This window comes from Vicugna pacos, chromosome 20, assembly GCF_048564905.1.
Source record: "Vicugna pacos chromosome 20, VicPac4, whole genome shotgun sequence".
NCBI lineage: Eukaryota > Metazoa > Chordata > Mammalia > Artiodactyla > Camelidae > Vicugna > Vicugna pacos.
Genome location: NC_133006.1, coordinates 19,264,472 through 19,285,238, shown reverse-complemented (window position 1 = coordinate 19,285,238; position 20,767 = coordinate 19,264,472). Strand labels below are relative to the sequence as shown.

Below are 20,767 nucleotides of genomic sequence, written 5' to 3'. Positions count from 1 at the left end.
TTAGTGCCACTAGACAGGGAAAGAGAGGGAGGGGAGGGACGGTTTCCCTGACCCCGGCCAGCCTTTCCTCCGCTCTACGCCTGGCGCCTCTCTCCCTCTCTGCTCTAGGCTAGCGTCTCTCCAGCAGTCCCATCACTCTGGTGCAGGTTCTCCCCTACAGCCTGGTATCTACGTATTGCTTGGCTCCGTCACCCTGACCCTGAGTGTCCTTCCCTTAACGTTTCACAGCCTTAGCTCCCAGGGTAACCCCTTTCCATGCTTTTACTAACTTAATTGGTGTGCTCTTGGCTCCCAAGCCCCTCCATCCTTCTGGTTGCCCTCCTGGCCCCTGTGCTGGGAGTAGAGTTGGGGGCTGTGCTCAGGGGCAGCAGATGATGTCTGTGTTTGCCCCCCTGCAAACCCCTCCTGGTTTACTGGCCACTTACCTTAAGTCTGGTCATTACCATGGCTTTTGCTGCTCACTGGCTCTGCCAGGCCTCATCAGCCTTGTCTGCCTCCTAAAGATGGATTAATTCTGCACTCCTGTGGGTCCACCACACGAGCCCTTCAAGTCCCCAGGCTGCCCTTTGCTGCGCAGGCCAGATTTTTTTCTGCCATAGTCACAGGCAGTGTGGCATGGACTAGAGGGCAAGACAGTGTTTGCTAGGGGTGGTGTGGGGTCTGTCTCGGCCCCAGCAGCGCCCAAGCCCTGGAAATGGCTCCCATCACAGTTCTGGCTTAAGAAGTACTTTGTTATCGCCTTCTCCCCCACTTGAGCTGGGGGCTTCCCTTCACAGCCCCTCTTCTCCCTCCCTTCTGAGTTTAGGCCAAGAGCTTATCTTGATTCCTGAGTGCCACCCCACTGCCCCCAGCTGCCATCAGACCATGACATTTACTCAGCACATAGGAGCAGCCAGGGTGTTCTTTATTGCTTTTCCCTTGGCCTAAGCCAGCACAAAGTCCTTCTGGAGTCCCGAGACAGCCCCACAGCAGGACTGGGAGGCAGGAGAGGCTGGGCTGACAGGAAGCCCTGCTCCAGTGTCTGAGTCAGGGGAAATGGCCTTGTACCTTGGTCTTCTTGAGGCTTGACGGGCCTGCTTGTCCATGACCTTGGAGCTGAAGGGAAACCTGCGCCGACTGTGGAGAAATCTCAGGCTTACATGGTCCAGTAGGCATAGACAAGAGTCAGGAGGATGAAGATGGCCACAGAGAGCAGTGTGTTCTTCTGGTTCTCCTGCCGAAGCAACTTTAGCTCCTTCTCTGGGAGGAAACAGGGTGGTAGACAGGTGGTTAGGCTCATCTGCTACTCTCCTCTTCCTCTGGCTCTTCCACAAATAGGTACACATACTCCTAGCCGCTTTCTTATCCATAAAAATGTCCTCCTTGATCTGCCCAGACCCTCACAACCTTTTGGCTACAGATTCTGGCCCAAAAAATTCCAACACCCAATGCTGCTCAGCCATTTCTCGCCAAACGCAGTTGAACACAGAATGTATAAGGAAAGGGTGTCATCAAAGAGGCCACACCTGAAAGTCAAGCTAGGTGGTGGCACGGTATCACCAGGTGAGTCCTCTGGCCTGTCACTGGGTGGGCTCCATGGTGCTCCTCCTTCCAGAGTGTCTCATCTGGCCACCTAGACACTCTGAGGGCAGCTGGGACCTCCTTAGGCCTGACACTGGAGTAGGTACAGGGCCAGGCCACACCACCAGTGTTTCCAGTCCTGCCCTCTGCTGGATGCCCAGCCCAGCAGGGACTAGGATGCTAAGAGGACAGTCCATGCCCACAAGGTAGTCAGGCTCCCCTCCAGAGGGAACAGTCCTACTGTTCTTCTACAGCCACACTGTACCCATCCTCGTGTGACACACTGGTGGCCGGTGTTCTGTGAAGGCTAAACTGGTAATGCTACAATTTTATGTGAACATTGCTAAGTTTGAGGGGTAACTGATGTCCCACCCTTACCTATGTGTGTGTCGTGGGGGGGGGGGTTACCTACGAACCAGCTCTGGGCAGGCCAGATGGGACCCAGCTAGGGGTATGTGACATGCACTGTGCTTACAGTGTTGATTCAAATTGGTTCCTCTGGGAGGTTGCCTGCCATCTGAACTATTCTATGATTGATTCTTGGCCAGATCTGGACCCTCAGGGTGAAAAAGACAAGTCTGGAGAGCCTCTGCAGACCCTTTTCCTCCCAAGCTGCTGGGGGGGGGGTGGGCTTACAGATGGCGGGGGGGGGGAGGTCCTACAACTGCCCTTCAGCTCCACGTCCTCCCAGGGCTTTACCTGGCTCTGCCCCGGACACCCAGAAGGTGGCAGCATTGTCCCACCCACAGTAGTCCTTCACAGCACCCAAGTGGGAGGTTCAGCCTCCACCCTAGATCCCACTTCTCCCATCACTCCCACTCCAGGGTCTTCCTGGGAGGGAGTGGAGGTCTGGGAGGAGGGGGCAGGGAGGGCAGACCTTCCAAGTCAGGGTGGATGTGAGGATCTCTTCTGGACCTGGCTACATCCATCCCCCTTTGTCCCACAGAGGAAGAACAGACCCATGGGCCTCTGCGTCTACCTGAAACAGAGGGACAAAACTGATTTTCTTCCAGGCTGCTGAGCCTGCAGTGGGTTCCAGCAACTTTCTGGGGGCTGGCTCCCTCCTGAAGAATCCCCTTGACCCTCATCACTGTGGGCTCCCTGGGCTGTCTGCCCTCTCCTGACCCTGGGACTGGAGGACGGGGCTGGTAATGGGAGGGGACTTTCTTACCATAGTTGGAGGCTTTGTTCATCAGGCTGTTTTTCTCCTTCTCCAGAGACCTCCTGTGAGGGGGGAGGGGGTCAAAATGGCTCAAGCCCTTTTCCTTCTTCCCACCTAAGAGGCAGCTGGCACACCTGGGCAGGGTGGACAGACGGAACAAGGGCCCAGGTCTCTGGTGGCAGGGGGTATGGGGGGATGGAAGTCGAAGGCTAGGGCCCCAGGACAGATAGGGGTCAGGGCACAGGGGCGGGGCGGGGGGGAGCATTACCTGGCCTCTGGGCTCAGCTCCGCCCCATAGAGCCTGGAGTTGACAGCCTCCAGGTCTCTCCGACACTGTGACAGCTTCTCTTCCAACCCATCAATCTGAAAGACACAGAGATGGGGAGCAGAGTCTTTCAATTTTCAAAACAGCTGGGATCCTGGGATAGGGAGGAGGGAGCCTCTAGGATTCTTTTTGGACTGCATCTCCACCCCAGTATCTATGCTTTGCTGTCTTCTATCTCCACGGGGTGCAGCCCGAGCCCCAGTGGAAACAGCTGTGGTTGCCAGGGTCTCAACGCTGCCTTGACCCCACTGGGCCAAACATGGGTTGGAGGCAGGTAGGAGTGGCCCCTCATCAGCTGTCGCCCCAGCACACGCCCCAGCTGGGCCCCACAGCAGGAGCAACTAGAGCCCTGAATGTGGCAGGTGTCTGCCACACAGGCGTGTCCTAGAGTGAAATGAGATGATGCAAGAAGGCGTTGCCTTTCCAAAGCACTCCTCATACGATCAGACAGCAAGGGGCCAAAAAGCAGAGCCATTTCTTCACATTGGTACACTTAATTTTAAAGTAATCTAAGTTGTAATAATATACATTTTTCCATGAGATTCAATAAAAATTCCTGAAAACAAGGCTCAGAGACACTTTATTTCTTTCTGATTTGGTTCTTATGCAAAAGCATTGACCATCATCAAGCTAGCTGTAACTTGTGGAGCAAAACAGCAAAGCTCCTGAAAGGCTGGATGCCAAAGGTATCAGTTCTCCCATTTGTTTTGATTATAGTTTCAGAGGTGTGTTCTTGGGGAAATAATCTGAGTTGTGGGGAAATGACTTATAAAATACTGGACTGGATTGCCCAAGGTCCTGACATCACACATTTGGCTTTGGAAGTTCATCTGTCTCCAGGTGTCTGTCCAATCAGCCGCCTCCCTGGGCCTGGGGCCTGCTCTTCCTGTACCGCCGCCCTGCTGGTGGGAGCCTAGATTTCAGTGGATGGGAGCTCAGTGGCCCTGCGTCCCTCACAGCAGCAGACTGAACAGTGCCTTGTGTCCCGCTAATACCTGATTTTCCATTTGACTTCACTCATTCTCACCACATCCCTGGGAGAGATAGCAAATATAACTTCTGTTTCACAAATGCGGAGAATGGGCACTCAAATGGAATGACTTTTCTGAGGACTCAGAGTGGAACACCCCTCCCCTTATCAGTCTCAGGCAGTTCCATGCTCCTGTCCTTTCTGGAGTGGCCCCTGTGCAGATGATCAACAACTGCCAAGTATGAATCCCTGAATCCCAGGCAGGTGTTCTGGGGCCAGTGTCAGAGTTGCCCCTGAAGACTCTCCCTGGCCAGTACCCATCCTGGACATTTCTGGGTCAGCCACTTTCCCTTGTTCCAACACCCAGCTCAAACTACACACCATCTACCCCCTTTCCTGCAGCCCCAGCCTACTGCAACTCCAGCTCTGGAAGCAGGGCCCTGTGGGAGGGAGCAACTGCAGAGCCTTGAGTTAACTGCCTGGTTGTGTCATTTCCCTGCTAATGGGTACCAAAGGGAGGGCTGTCCTGGGAAACAGCCCCAGCCAAGGGATGGGGCCTGTGCCTGGGGAAGCCAAAGGCCATCTAGGAACCTGCGCTGCCGGGAAATGAGCACTGGGAGGCCACGCTCAGGGAACAGCAGCCGCCTGATGTGACGGTTAGTGGAGCCTCGGGCTGCCATGAGGCTTACCCTTCACAGCAGTGCCCCCAACACACACAGCCCAGTCCCTCAGGACCCCGAGACATGCTGTTTCCATTTCCTGGTGTAGAAACCACAATCGGCACCAAATTCCACGCTGGGTCCCACACAAAGCTTAATTCCTGAGGCTCTATCTCCTCCATGAGGCCTTCTCTGCTGTCCTTGGCCAGAAGGTACTGCCTCCTTCTGGCCAATTAACCAGTCCTTCTCTCATGAAGCTGCGGACATACTATATCATCCAGTTATGTGTCCCAACCTCATCTTGCCAAACTCTGGGAGTCCCAGAGGCAGATGATGTAAACCTGAAGCCCAAGGGTCTCAAGTCTAGCCCAGACTGGCCCATTCCACTTGTGCACGTGACTGCCTGGCCTCTAAGGATGCCTTTGTAGCTCCCGTCCTAGAAGGCTAGTGGCCATCTGTCTCCCCTTTGTGGCCACCACAAGGCCTGGTCTGCTGTAATTGCTGTTTGTAGCCATGGAGGAATAAGTAGGGCTGAGCATAGGTGGGGCTAAGGGGCTAGGCCTCATATGAAACCTTCCCCTCATGCCCACAGAAGCTGGAGGAAGGTAGGAGAAGCAGTTACACAGAAGCACATGGATTATGTACTTCGTAGATTACCCAATGCCAGTGTTACTCCTAGGTCAGCCAGATTTCTCCTTGCCGCCCCTTGGGCCAGGCCCTGGCTTGCATGTCATTCTGGAGAGGAAGTTCGGGGATTTCCATCCCTAAACAGCTTTAGAAGGCTACCAAGGACCCAAACAAGGGATAATTGGCCCAGAGCGAGGCCAGGAACTCATGCTAAGCAAAATCTTTAAATTGAGGTTGGCAGACCACAGGTGGCCGAGCTAGTCTGCTGTCGTGCTCTGGGCAGGGCCTGTGGAGCTGGCAGCTGGAGGCCTTTATCTGAACAAGGCCAATTTAACTATAGTTCCACAAATACCCCACTTTCACTTACCACTTTTTAATGAGCTTATAATAGACTAACACAAATCAAGGTTTTAGGAACTCAAGTTCTAACCTCCCTCTATGAATATTTATGTCCTGCTGAAGCCCTGATTCCCTTCTAAATAGCGAGTTCTCCTTTATAACCCAGCTGCTCGATGTGGGCTGAGTGAGAGGAGCCTGGGACTGTTTGGAGGCTTTTCAGTAGGCCACCAGCCCATCCTCAGACAGTGATCCCACTGCCAGTCAAACACCCTGCAGCATCTGCTGAAGCACAAGCCAGTTGTCAAGCAGCTATAATAATGGGTGAGAAGATGCTGATGACCTGATTGCAGAGAAGGCAGGGAGAGAGGGTCAGGATGCATCTTTTAGTTGTGGCTGGAGTGAGGAGTTGTGTCTACAGAGCAGAGCTGGCCCAGAAAGATGGTAACCAAGAAATAAGGGAGAGGACCCAGAAAGTGGGGCTTAAAGGAAGCCCCTAGTTGGCGTATCAGTCAACTCTCAGTGACATGCACATGGACTATGCACTCTGCAGGTTCCCGAAACAAATCTATAGTTTTTTGTTAGCTTTCTCTCTGCCACCAGGCTGAAGGCAACACAGGACAAGACAGCCAGGACGAGAAGACATGGGTTAGGACAGAATGAGACAAATGTCCAGAAGATTTTGTAATAACAGTCAAAGCTGGGCAAGCAGTTGGGAAGCCTAAGTTCCTGGAAGCCTAAAATTGTAGTTCCTGAAAAGTGTGGTAACAAGGAGTCTGGGCTATACTCTTGCCACGTGTGAGGTGACTTCCTTAATTTGGTGCCTCAGTTTATTCATGTATAAAACAAAGACAATGTTTCACGTTTCAATAAGTTGCATACTACCCAAACAATCTACAGATTTAATGTGATCCCTAACAAATTACCCAGGACATTTTTCACAGAATTAGAACAAATAATCCTAAAATTTATATGGAATCACAAAAGACCCAGAATTGCCAAAGCATTACTGAAGAAAAAGAATGAAGCTGGAGGAATAACCCTCCCAGACTTCAGACAATACTACAGAGCTAATCAAAACAGCACGGTATTGGTACAAAAACAGACATAAGGATCAATGGAACAGAATAGAGAACCCAGAAATAAACCCACAAACTTTTGGTCAATTAAACTTTGACAAAGGAGGCAAGAACATATAATGGAGTAAAGATAGTCTCTTCAGCAAACAGTATTGGGATAACTGGACAGCTGCATGTAAATCAATGAAGTTAGAATACTCCCTCACACCATACACAACAATAAACTCAAAATGCTTAAAGACTTAAACATAAGGCAAGACACTATAAACCTCTGAGAAGAAAATACAGGCAAAGCATTATCCAACATAAAGCCCAGCAATGATCCCCTGGGCAGTCTACCCAGGCAATAGAAATAAAAGCAAAATTAAACAAATGGGACCTAACTAAACTTACAAGCTTTTGTATGGCAAAGGAAACCATAAGCAAAACAAAAAGACAGCCTACAGAATGGGAGAAAATATTTGCAAACTATGAGACTGACAAGGGCTTAATTTCCAAAATATACAAAGAGCTCATACAACTTAAGAAAAAGGAAAAAACCCAACCCCAAAATGGGCAGAAGACCTAAACAAGCAATTCTTCAATGAAGACATATGAATGGTGAATAGGCACATGAAAAAATGCTCAATATCGCTAATTATCAGAGAAACGCAAATCAAAACTACAATGAAGTATCACCTCACACCAGTCAGAATGGCCATCATTCAAAAGTCCACAAACAATAAATGCTGGAGAGGGTGTGGAGAAAAGGAACCCTCCTACACTGCTGGTGGGATAGTAGTTTGGTGCAACCATTATGGAAAACACTTTGGAGATTCCTCAAAAGACTTACTGTATGATCCAGCACTCCCACTCCTGGGCATCTATCTAGAGGGAACCTTAATTCAAAAAGATACATGCACCCCAATGTCCATAACAGCACTACTTACAATAGCCAAGACATGGAAACAACCTAAATGCCACTGACAGATGACTGGATAAAGAACTTGTGGTATATTTACACAATGGAATACTACTCAGCCATAAAAAATAATAAAATAATGCCATTTGCAGCAACATGGATGGACCTGGAGAATGTCATTCTAAGTGAAGTACACCAGAAAGAGAAGGAAAAAAATACCATAAGATATCACTTATATGTGGAAACTTAAAAAAAAAAGATGAACTTATTTACAAAACAGAAACAGACTCACAAACACAGAAAACAAACCTATGGTTACCAGAGGGGGAATGGAGTGGGAAGGGATAAATTGGGAGTTGGAGATTGGCAGACACTTCATATATAAAAAAGATAAACAACAAGCTTATAGTGTATAGCATAGTGAACTATATTCAATATCTTGTAGTAACATCTGGTGAAAAAGAACATGAAAATGAATAAATGTTTTCATGTATGACTGAAACATTATGCTGTACACAAGAAATTGACACACTGTAAACGGACTACACGTCAATAAAAATATATAATACAAAAAAATTTTGTTGTGCAGACAATACGAAGCAATACATGTAAGGTGCTTAGAATAGTGCCTAACACACATAGTGGGGGGTCTAACAAGTGTTTGCTATTATTCTTTTTTAAAAAAACATTTTTTTAATGGAGGTCCTGGGGACTGAACCTGGGACCTTGTGCATGCTGAGCTAACACTCTACCACTGAGCTGCACCCTCCCCACTGTTTGCTATCATTATTATCAGAGAATGGGTTTCACTAGATCTTTAGGGAATAAAAAGGAGGGTTTTTTTTATTGAGTTCATTTGTGGCAAGAGTAAGAAGAGATGAAGCAGTGGTGTGTGATGCAGAGAAATCTCTATTGGTCACTGGCTGGCAGCAGTGGAAAGGGGAGTCCCTCTGACTCGGATATGGCCATCCTGAGTCTGTGGAGGGGCTCAGCAGGGGTGGGGCCTGCAGGGTAGACCATCAGAACAGTAATGCCTCTACAAGCCGGCCTCTCCAGCTGGCTCGGGACATGGCATGCTCAGAACCTCATGGTCTTGCCTGGGGATGAAGCTGGAGTGGGGTTCTGGAACCAGTGCCAAGTTGTAGAGACTGGGCCTGGTGGAAGCCGAGGATGAGAGGCCTAGAGCAGCATCTAAGGGCAGAACAGACTCAGTGGACAGCAGGTCAATTGGCAGGAAGGGCATGGCTGGCCCAACTGGTTCAGTGCTGGGACTTCCCTGGAGCTGTAGGGAGGGAGCATTGCTGGCTGTGACTGTCATAGGTAAAGTAACAGCCCAGGTAAGGACTGAGAGAGACACTCATTCAGGCACAATGTGGGGTCAGAGAGAGGATGCCCCCGATGTACAATAGCACGAATAAAAGAAGTGTCCATGCATCACGTTTATACTCAGAACACCCAGTGTCTGTGTTTATACAGGGAAAAGAACAGTGTGTCTAAGTCACTGAGATGACAGTCAGTAGGTGATGCATGGCTGCAGAGGGACCCAAGGAATCCGAAAGGCAGTGGTGTGAGTTCTTACCAGTTAGCAAACTGCCTTCTGACAAGTCACACAGTGCCAAGGATGCGGTAGGTGTTGGGTAAACTTGTGGGCAAGTAGTTCAGGGGACTGGGAAGTAGGTGGTGAGTGTGCGGGGTGTCCTGGTGGGAAAGTCTACCTTTGACCTCGAGACCAGCAGTGCCTAAAATCTGCCCACAGGGAAGAAGTGAAGGAGAGGGAGGGAGGGAGGAAAGGTACATGAGGCAGGGAGTGGGAAGGAGCATCCTTCAAGTAGGAGGGAGCTGAGGGCCCAGGGGAGGCCCAGGAGACAGAATCAAGGAAATCTGTACTTTATCGGGAAATATCCACAAGGGATTCCTCCACACTCAGGATGGGAGCTGGCTTTCTTATCGAAGCATGGACTTGGGGATCGGAGCCTGGAGGGTGACTTTGTGAGTGGGCAGAGGAACAGGCTCAGTGAGGAGAAGCGTAGGACTAAAGATTGTCCACAGAGGTGGTGTTTTCTGCAGAAGAATGTGAAACTCTGCTGTCAGACTGACAGTAAAGGCCAGCAGAGGTCCCAACCCCGGCCAAGTGGGGCCATTGCTCCTGCTGGCACGTGCCCAGGGAAGAAAGGCTTCTTCATTTCCAGTCACCAGGGGTAGGGTCTCTTCCCACTGCCTTCCTCCAGGATCCCTCCCTCAGACACAGCTCTGAGTGCTCTGTGCTCCCCGAAGCGTCCACAGGCGGTTCAGTAGCCCCAGGCCCACTAAGCAAAATCACCTCTGCCACCCGACTTGGGGACTAACACCCTATTCTCAGAGCTTCACGGAAGTCTCCCTTGGGTCCTATATGCCATAAAACCACTGAGTTAAGAGAAACTATAAAATTCGCCCAGAAACCCCAGGAGGCGTCTTTTCAGGAGTGTGGAGCCTCCTGGAATGGAAGTCCCAATTGAGGCCTCTTTGGGGGCAGGGAAGGTGAGTGCCAGCTCCCACACCATAACTGCCCAGCACACTGGTCTGGTTGGGCCCCACAGGGGCCCAGCTCCAGGTCTGACTGCTGCCCAGGCCTCACCAGCAGCTTCTATTCTGCCGACAAGCACGAGCCACAGGCTGTCACTCTCCTATTGAAGGTGGCTGAATGATGCTACCATGAACATCTTGACAGCCTGGGAGGTGGCTCCCTGCCTACTCCCTAAGGACCCACTGTCCAGGGTAGAGTTTCTCCTGGGAAAGGGCTGAGGCACCCTTGGGGCTTGGCACTGCCAGGCAAGCCACTCTGCCTTCTCGTTTAGGGAGTCATTTCCGGTCTTGCCGGCCTTGCTCTTGGGAGCTTCTGGGCACTGAGTGACAAGAAGTGGCTGGGAATGAGTTCTCCTCAGGAGTCAAGCAGCAGTCATGGAGCATTAACTGCTCCTGCTGGACACTGAGACCTAATAAAGAGCACAGCGTTGAGGTACCCGAGCCCAACTAAAATCACGGAGTTCCGCGTGTCTGGATGGCACAGCACATGTCAAAGCAGCATCCAGAAGCCCAAAGTCCACAATAATACCAGTAGCAGCGAACACTTCTGTAGTGGGCCTACGTGCCAGGCACTGCTCTAAGCGCTTCCCACGATTCCCTCACAGAACGCTCACAACAGCTGAGCAGTAGCATCAGCGTCCACATTTTGTGGATGAGGAAACTCGGGCCATGGAGACGAAGTAGCTTGTCCAGGGTCACACAGCCAGTACCCGGGGAGCCGGGCAGTGGGAGCTCCCCGCCCACATGGGGAAAGCACAGAGCCACCAGCTCTGAGCCACTCTTAGCTCCTGGGCGTAACCTCTGCTCCTTATACCCTGAGCCAGGCAGCTTGTGGGCAGCTTCCCACACGCTCCCCAATGTCTGCATCAACTCTGTAAGTAAGAGACTGTCCCCATTTCACAGAGAAGCACACTCCCGCACAGAGAATTTAAGCAACCTGCCCTAGGATGTGCCGATGGGAAGTGGCAGAACTGGGGTCTGAATCTGGGTTTTTTTGCTTCAGAGATATGCTCTCTCCACCACTTCAAGCTCTTTCTCCGAAATCCCTCATGAAAACATTCACGACAAAAGTTCTGTGGAACAAAATCATTCCACATCCCAGTCAAAGCTCATATAAGCTTGTTGATCTGGCTTTAACAGATTCTCTACCCTGAATAATCTTATACAGGGCTTTGCTTGGTTTCTGTCCACATAACAGATACTCACTGTGAGGGAAGAACCTGACTGAAATCTGTTTGCTTGGAGACAGTGAGACGGGAGCCCAGCGTCTGTCCTCACAGTGAAGGCAATTACCCTCCAATTCCCGGTCTCACAGACACCCCAGCCTACACCCCCAGATCACTTACACTGCCACAGCACCCTCCAAAACACACACAGGGCAGTCCAGGCCTGGTTTCAAGAAGGAAAAAAGTAGGCTAGTTGGGCCTGATAAGCCCTTCTTTCCCTACAGCCTTCTTTTCACTTGCTAACAATTCACAGCCCAGAGAGTGGTGTCAGCTGTTTCATCTCCAGCCCCAGCAGCATGGGAACTGGATTTCTGGAAATCCACTCATTTTCACACGTCAGGGAGGCCCCAGGACGTTTACCGTAATGGGTAGAGAAGCCAGACTGCCTGCCCAGATGGTCTCTGGCAAAAGTGAAGGGGCTTCCCATCGGGGGCCTTGAGGCCACACAGCCAAGTCACATGGGGGTCACGGGCCTCGATTTTCCAGGTGACTAGCCTCGAACCCCAAGGGACCAATTACCCTGATACTGCTTAAGGGATGTTCTTCTGTGGAGGAGGATCTGTCGGGGGTCAGAAAACAAACCTCTGCCATGGCTCCAAAATCAGCAGAAATTTCTCTCCTAAGCTGGGGAGATGAAGACAGTACACCGCTCGTTTTTAATCCATGAGCAATTTTCAGGAAAAGCAGAGAGCCAAGGGGCTTGTCACTTCTCTGGAGAGTCACCACCTGCCCCAGGTCAGGAACGTGAGGGGCCCTACCAAAGCCCGTGGAAGCTCTGAGGCCTTGAGACCTTCTGGCCTGCTGAGCAGCTCTGCAAGCAGTCCTCACCTGGAGCCTTCAGCTGTCCCTGGACCAGAACATTGTCTAAGGTTTGTTTTCTCTTCTTTTTTCCAATATATATTTTTTGATAAATTAGCAAAAGCTTCTTCATTGCTGAAGGGCTCAAAGCACTTTTCAAGAATTGGCATCCACCCCGTGCCTTATGAATTCATTAATTAAGATGCTGGCAAACAGCCACTCCACACATGCTGACATCCAGCCGCGATAGGTAATGAGGTTTTAGTCTCCTGACCCCCGTCAAGTGGAGTGGAACCAGACGCTGGCTGCAGAGAGAAATCACCTGCCCAGTGGCGACCTGTCGCTTGTGCCTGGCAGCAGGTGAGGCTCATTTAATGGTCAGCTGTCCTTGAACAGTGTCCGCACACCGTAAGCCTTTCTCCCAGCCCCTGGCAGGGTGGCTCCCCAGCAAGACAAGCGGCCAGCCACCTGTTCCACTGTGGCCCCCTGACCTCTGACCAGCAAAACACTCAACTGGGCCCAGAAGACAGGGGTGAGAGTTCAAGTGCCTCCTCCAGCCACTCAAGCCAATTCTGTAATATTTATTGACAGTCCACTAGGCTGCTTCTATCTCTGGTTTCAGAAAATGGTAGGTTGCCAGCAGCCTTGTACACAGCCTGTTCCAGAACTGAGACTGTTTCCATCCATACTTAGTGCTTCTGTCCCTCCCTGCCCTCAGGGAGCTCACAGCCGTGGCTGACATGACACAAATAATTACAAGTGTCCAGGCTCCTTTCCTCCTGGTGCTCATCCTGTTTCACTCATTTTCTCCTCTCAACCTACCACCTCTCCTTCACTGTCACTGATCCTGGCCTCTTTTTCGGATAAGAATTCCAGTGAATTTCAAGTGACTCCTATTAACTTTTATTCCCTCTAGCAGATACTATCAGTTGGCCAACACAACATAGATTCCCAACCCCTCCTCCTCTGTCTGCCTCCACCACAGAGGTTAGAAAAGCTCAACAGCTGCTCTCCCAGCCTCACTGCAGCTAGGCGTGGTCATGACCCAGCTCTGGCCAATGAGATGTTCCATTAGTCAGCTGGGAGACTCCTCGGAGAGCTTATTCTTTGCTGATAAAAGGGACAAGGAGTATTATGATTCCTTTTCTTTTCTCTGACTTAAAATTGAATATAACGACTACAGCTGTGGCAGCTATCTTGCGACTAGGAGGAAACAGCTAGATAATGCAGAAATATCAGCCTTGACAAAGCTGAGCTTTGAAATCAATGCCAATAACCACCTCCCTCCAGATTTCCTGGGATGAGAAAAAAAAGTATACTCCTATTTGTTTAGGTCACAGAAGTCAGTTTTCTGTAACCTGTAGTGAAAAGCTTTCTAACCTGATAGATTTTTGTACTAGGAACCAGATCCAACCAAGTTATCCCCTTTAAAAAGGATGTCAGCTAAGACACTGCATATCTGTTAACTTAAGATCAACTAGCTGTTGAAACATCTAAAGACACCAAGATAAATGGTCCAGCTGCAGGAAAAAAAAAAGGACTCCACCAAAACCGAATTAAGAAGAAATAGATCATTTGAACAGACCAATCACTAGAAGTGAAACAGAATCAGCAATAAAAAAAAAAAACCTTCCTGCAAAGCAAAGTCCAGGACCAGATGGCTTCACTGGGGAATTCTATCAAACATACAAAGAAGAGCTCATACCAATCCTTCTCAAACTCTTCCAAAAGACTGAGAGAAGGGAACACTTCCAAACTCATTCTGTGAAGCCACCAACACCCTGACAACAAAGCCAAAGACACTACCAAAATAGAAAGCTATAAGCCAATATCGTTGATGAACATAGATGCAAAAATCCTCAACAAAATATTAGCAAACAGAATCCAACAACATATAAAAAAGATTATACACCATGATCAAGTTGGATTCATTCCCAGGGACACAAGGATGGTTCAACATATGCTAATCAATCAATGTGATACACCACATTAATAAGAGAAAGGACAAAAATCACACGATCACCTCAATAAAGAAAAAGCATTTGATAAAATTCAACACCCATTTATGATAAAAATTCTTAACAAAGTTGGTATAGAGGGAATATTTCTCAACATAATAAAAGCTATTTATCACAAACCTACAACCAGCTTAATACTCAACAGTGAAAGCTGAAAGTCTTCCCTCTAAAATCTGGAACAAGACAAGGATGCCAACTCTCACCACTTCTATTCAATATAGTATTGGCAGTCCTAGCCATAACAATTAGACAAGAAAAAGAAAGAAAAGGGATCCAAATTGGAAAACAAGAGGTAAAATTGTCATTATATGCAGATGACATGATATTATATATAGAAAACCCTAAAGGCTCCACACAAAAACTGCTAGAGCTGATAAAATCTTCAGCAAGGGAGCAGGATACAAGATCAACATACAGAAATCAGTGGCATTTCTTTACACTAACAATGAAATGTCAGAAAAGGAAAGTAACGAAACAATCCCTTTTAAAATTGCATCCCCCAAAATAAAATACTTAAGAATAAATCTGATCAAGGAAGTGAAAGACCTATATGTGGAGAACTACAAGACACTGACTAAGGAAATTAAAGATGACTTTAAGAAATGGAAAGATATCCCATGTTCTTGGATTGGAAGAATTATTATTAAAACGGCCATACTACCCAAAGCAATCTACAGATTTAATGTGATCCCTATCAAATTACCCAGGACATTTTTCACAGAATTAGAACAAATAATCCTAAAATTTATATGGAATCACAAAAGACCCAGAATTGCCAAAGCATTACTGAAGAAAAAGAATGAAGCTGGAGGAATAACCCTCCCAGACTTCAGACAATACTACAGAGCTAATCAAAACAGCATGGTATTGGTACAAAAACAGACATAAGGATCAATGGAACAGAATAGAGAACCCAGAAATAAACCCACAAACTTTTGGTCAATTAAACTTTGACAAAAGAGGCAAGAACATATAATGGAGTAAAGATAGTCTCTTCAGCAAACAGTATTGGGTAACTGGACAGCTGCATGTAAATCAATGAAGTTAGAATACTCCCTCACACCATACACAACAATAAACTCAAAATGCTTAAAGACTTAAACATAAAGCAAGACACTATAAACCTCTGAGAAGAAAATACAGGCAAAGCATTATCCAACATAAAGCTCAGCAATGATCCCCTGGGCAGTCTACCCAGGCAATAGAAATAAAAGCAAAATTAAACAAATGGGACCTAACTAAACTTACAAGCTTTTGTATGGCAAAGGAAACCATAAGCAAAACAAAAAGACAGCCTACAGAATGGGAGAAAATATTTGCAAACTATGAGACTGACAAGGGCTTAATTTCCAAAATATACAAAGAGCTCATACAACTTAAGAAAAAGGAAAAAACCCAACCCCAAAATGGGCAGAAGACCTAAACAAGCAATTCTTCAATGAAGACATATGAATGGCCAATAGGCACATGAAAAAATGCTCAATATCGCTAATTATCAGAGAAACGCAAATCAAAACTACAATGAAGTATCACCTCACACCAGTCAGAATGGCCATCATTCAAAAGTCCACAAACAATAAATGCTGGAGAGGGTGTGGAGAAAAGGAACCCTCCTACACTGCTGGTGGGATAGTAGTTTGGTGCAACCATTATGGAAAACACTATGGAGATTCCTCAAAAGACTTGAAACAGACTTACTGTATGATCCAGCACTCCCACTCCTGGGCATCTATCTAGAGGGAACCTTAATTCAAAAAGATACATGCACCCCAATGTCCATAACAGCACTACTTACAATAGCCAAGACATGGAAACAACCTAAATGCCACTGACAGATGACTGGATAAAGAACTTGTGGTATATTTACACAATGGAATACTACTCAGCCATAAAAAATAATAAAATAATGCCATTTGCAGCAACATGGATGGACCTGGAGAATGTCATTCCAAGTGAAGTACGCCAGAAAGAGAAAGAAAAAAAATACCATAAGATATCACTTATATGTGGAATCTAAAAAATAAAAAGATGAAATTATTTACAAAACAGAAACAGACTCACAAACACAGAAAACAAACTTATGGTTACTAGGGGAGGGGGTGGGAAGGGATAAATTGGGAGTTCAAGATTTACAGATACTAACTAATATATAAAAAAGATAAACAACAAGCTTATAGTGTATAGCATAGTGAACTATATTCAATATCTTGTACTAACATCTGGTGAAAGAGAATATGAAAACAAATATATGTACGTTCCTGTATGACTGAAGTATTGTGCTGTACACCAGAATTTGACACAACATTGTAAACTGACCATACTTCAATTAAAAACAAAAAAAGTACAATGACCAAGTAACAGCTCATTACTATCAGACTAAAAAACAGGTTTCACATCAGCCAAAATCCTATCAGCATTTAGACTGAAATTAAACCTTTCCCTCAGCCAGAATTCTCCTATCAATTTAGACTGAAATACAACTTTACCCTCTTTCCACACAACTTGAAAATCAGTACCAAAGCTGGTGATTTCTCATCTGAATTATAATTCTCTCCTGCTATTCAGAATTAACTCTCAGAACCTAGTTTTTTTCAAATCTGAGATCTCATAAGCTGACAAATGAGTTGGATGTAAAGGCCTTGAGAGGAGCCACAAGTGGGGAAGGCTGTGAGGTGCCTGGGTGTACTGTGAGGTGACTGCCCCATATACCTGGCCTGAGTCAGCCCTCAGGGGGAGTGCTGCCTGCTCAGTAATTGCTTCATTACAAGTGGAGACTGCAGGTGCTGAGATCACTCACTTGTGGGGATTTTATTGCACTCATCAGATCAACAAACATTTTTGATTAAAAGCCACTTCACTGGCTCTGAGCACACGACTTTTAATAACAGGACAGTATCTACTGCTACCCAGCACCAACGCACATTCAACACTGAGATCCGCAGGGGGCAACAGAGAAACAAGGTGAGGAGACAGTCAGATGCCAAGTTTTTCCTCAAGTGCACAGTTGCAGAGCTCAAATCTTAGAATATACAAGCAAAAAGTAATCTAGATATCAAGATGGCCAATGTAAATATCTATACTGGTATCAGACAAGCTAAAAAAAAAAAAAGTGAGCAAATGTGACTGATACAAGGCACTAGGAGAGCATGTACTCCACCAAATTAAAACACTTTTAAAACCTGTGTCAGCCAAACAAAAGACACCTATGATCATCTATGATCCATATTTGGACAAAACCTGTGTCAGCCAAACAAAAGACACTTATGATCATCTATGATCCATATTTGGACCATAGTCAGTGAGTCTGTAACCCCCAGTGAAGTTCAAGTCCTTCATGTTACAGATGAGGAAACAAAAGTTCAAACAAGGGGCCATGATGGAAGGACGCAAAAGAACTACAAAGGCTACTGATAAGAAAGCACTGTTTGTTGATTATTCACTGTGTGTAGGCATGTTCTAGGCACTTTACATACATTGTCTCATTTAATCCTCAAACCTACACTGTGAGGTAAGATGCAGTCTGCTAAGGAGACTGCCAGCCATCCACTAAAACACACTCACCCCTTTTTCCACAGTAATGGCCCTGTAGTAGGGCTCGCAGCCTCCTAGCTGATGAATGCCACCTCCCTTGCAGTAAGTGAGGCCTTGCATCTGAGCTACTTTTTAACCAACAGAGAGTGAGCACTTGGAGCCCAGTACGGCAGTGAGTGTGCTTCCTCCACTCTTTCCCTATCAGTGGACGCCTCAATGGTGTGCAACCTAGTTTCATTCATGAGGTGACAACAAGGTCCTGGGGGATGGCAGAGCCACAAGATGGAAGGAATATGGCAGAACCACTACTGTCCTGATACTCTAGACCAGGAGTTAGCAAACTATGGTCTGTGGGCCAAATACAGTCCACTAGTTTCTATAAATACAGTTTTATTGGAACACTCATTAATTTCTATACTGTCTATGGCTGCTTTTGTGCTAAGACAGCCTATCTGAGTATAGCTGACTCTCATTATTTGCGATAGTTTATAAAGATGCCAACAATGAATTAGCAAATACTGAACCAGGTTAGGTTCCTAGGAGCCTCTGGTCTCAGTATTTTTATCAGCTAATCAATACAAAATCTTGTTTTGTGTGTGTTTCTATTTAAAGAGACCTTATTTAATATATATTGTTGATTCATTAACAATGAACTCACATCCAACAGCACAAAAACTCATGCCTGAAAAAGCATATCTAACATATACATTTTCTCTGCATGGCATGCCACAGCCTTCTTGCACTTTGGAAAGCTAACAGTACTTCAGCACTACACTTGTGGGCTGTTTTTAAACAGCAAAATCACCAATAAAAAAAAAAATGCAAGAAACATGGTAGTAAATAAACCAGAAAAAGGACACTTGTTTACAGCACATTGAAGAACTGAAAGACACAGCATTGCCTTGTTCAATCTTAAGTGGACACGTGGGCCTCAGGTGAATCAAATCTCACTGCTTTCAGTTTGTTAATTACTACAAGTCTTTCAAGTACTGAAGTAGGGGTTACAAACATTTTAGCAAGTAGACAAATTCACAAATACAAAATATCTGAATAATGAGGATCAACTGCAGTTGCAACAGAAACAATACAGCCCAAAAAGCCTAAAATATTTACTATCTGATCCTTTTTAGACAACATCTGCCAATCCCTGCTTCAGCGTGTCGGAAAAAAAGAAAATCTTATTCTTGAAGCCACTGAATGCTAGGGTTTCCCTCTTATAGCAATTTATCATATCCTAATACAGGCTATAAAATCTATGCTCTTCCCACTTCATAGTGCCATCTCATTTTACCATCTATATTCTCTTTTACAAGGGGATTCACATTTCCATCAACCTTCTTTCCTATCAAGTAGGTAAATATTTCTCAAGGGATGGTACTAAAACCTCTTGCATAAGCATGGGTGTTACTTGTCTACAATGCAGGTTCTTTGTTAAATTATTTACATACCCAAGTCCTACTGAATTACTCAGGATGGGGGAAAATTCAACTTTCCATTTTTAACAACACAGATAATTCTCAATATATTCTTACGTTTGAGAATCACTGAACTGGCAAAAAGCTCAAGAAGACTGTTACCCCGTATCTTTCTTGCAACCCCTGGGAGAGTGATCTAAAAGAACTGTAACACAGGAGGAACAAGATGCACCAGAAAGCAAATCACCTGTGCATGATTCTCAGCGCCTCAACCACTTTAACCTGGGCTCTACTTGAAACCTATTTCCCTTCCTCATCCATAAAAATCTCATAGGCTTGTAATGAGAATTAACCAAGAGTGTAAATAACATAGCAATTGCTCAATACGTATCAATTTTCTTTCCCTTCCAAATATAATTATTTGTAAGCTCTTTGGGAACACCATCATTCCAGAATTCTCTACAAATTCCCATAGGTCCCCAGAGTAATTTTCAAGCTACACGCTTCACGACCCCAGAGGAAAAATTTCCCATCTCAGGGGACATTTAACCCACCGGTAATATATTAAACAGTATGGTCTTCCTCATCTTTGGAGGGCCCCTCATCTATAGGTTTCTACCCCTTTGGGATCCCCTTTACCTCCGAGTACCTGCCCCTTTTGACTCTCCTTTATTTAAACGTCTCCCTCAGGGACGATTTCCGTGTCCCACACCGTTTGGGGCTCCCCTTCACCTCCGTGTCTCTTCCCTCTGGAGGTCCCCTCACTTTCTGTTCCCACCTCTCGTCTCCCTACCCCCACCCCCGCCGTCCGGCTCTCCAACATTCGGTTCCCCCATCCGGCCCTCTCACGATCCTCGCGTTCCTCTCCGAAACCCACGTCGTCTTCGCTTTCTCCCCTCACCTCTACCTCCAACCTGCGGCCTGGCCGACCACAACCCCGCCGCAGGGAGAAAGCAGTTAACGGTGTAGCCTACCCCCAATTTCTCCCCTTACCTCTACAGCGACGCCCAGATTCTCCCGCTTCTTTTTAGTCATGTTACTTGCCGGAATCCCGCAGTCATTATTGGACGCGCCCACCAGTGGCACCACGCATGCGCAAAGACTCGTGCTTCTTCCTCATTGGCCGCCGGGGTGGCGGGAGGTGGGGCTGCTGGCAGTCGCCATCTTGGCGCGGCCATGTTTATGAGGGGCAATCACTATTTGAAGCCTCCGCCTAGCGGGCCGTGAGAGGAGAGTAACTAGATTGGCCCGGGAGGAGCGGTGGCCCGCCCAGGGGTGGAGCTGCCTCTTTCTTTACTAATTCAAAGCCACTTAACAGCCTAGAGAGACTTTTTTCACGCCATCGTCTTCTGTGCTCTTCATCCTTTTAGTGACCACCCCGCCCAGCTGAGGCCAGTTCCCCCCCCCTTCATTCTGTCAAGATCTCTCCAGCCTTCAAGGCCCGTCCCAAAGCACTGCTCCTCCCCGAAGTCCCATCTTGAGCTCCGTGGCTCTTTGGGATCTGATGAGCTTATGTTCTTATTCCTCCTTTTTATCATTTTTCTTGTTTTATTGTAAGAACAGCCCACAAACATCACAGAAAACTTCTAAGTGAAAAA

General features: G+C 47.0%; 1 protein-coding gene across 1 annotated transcript; it reads right to left on the bottom strand.

Annotated features, from left to right (window-relative positions):
* Window positions 1–883: 883 nt before the first annotated feature.
* CCDC167 (coiled-coil domain containing 167) lies at window positions 884–20,243 on the bottom strand. Its single transcript, XM_031688488.2, has 4 exons — window positions 20,163–20,243; window positions 2,991–3,085; window positions 2,732–2,784; window positions 884–1,239 (listed from the first exon to the last, which is right to left on the bottom strand). Exons 1-4 carry the CDS (start codon window positions 20,202–20,204, stop codon window positions 1,136–1,138), a joined length of 294 nt encoding a protein of 97 aa, XP_031544348.1. The 5' UTR covers window positions 20,205–20,243; the 3' UTR covers window positions 884–1,135.
* Between the last annotated feature and the right edge of the window lie 524 nt (window positions 20,244–20,767).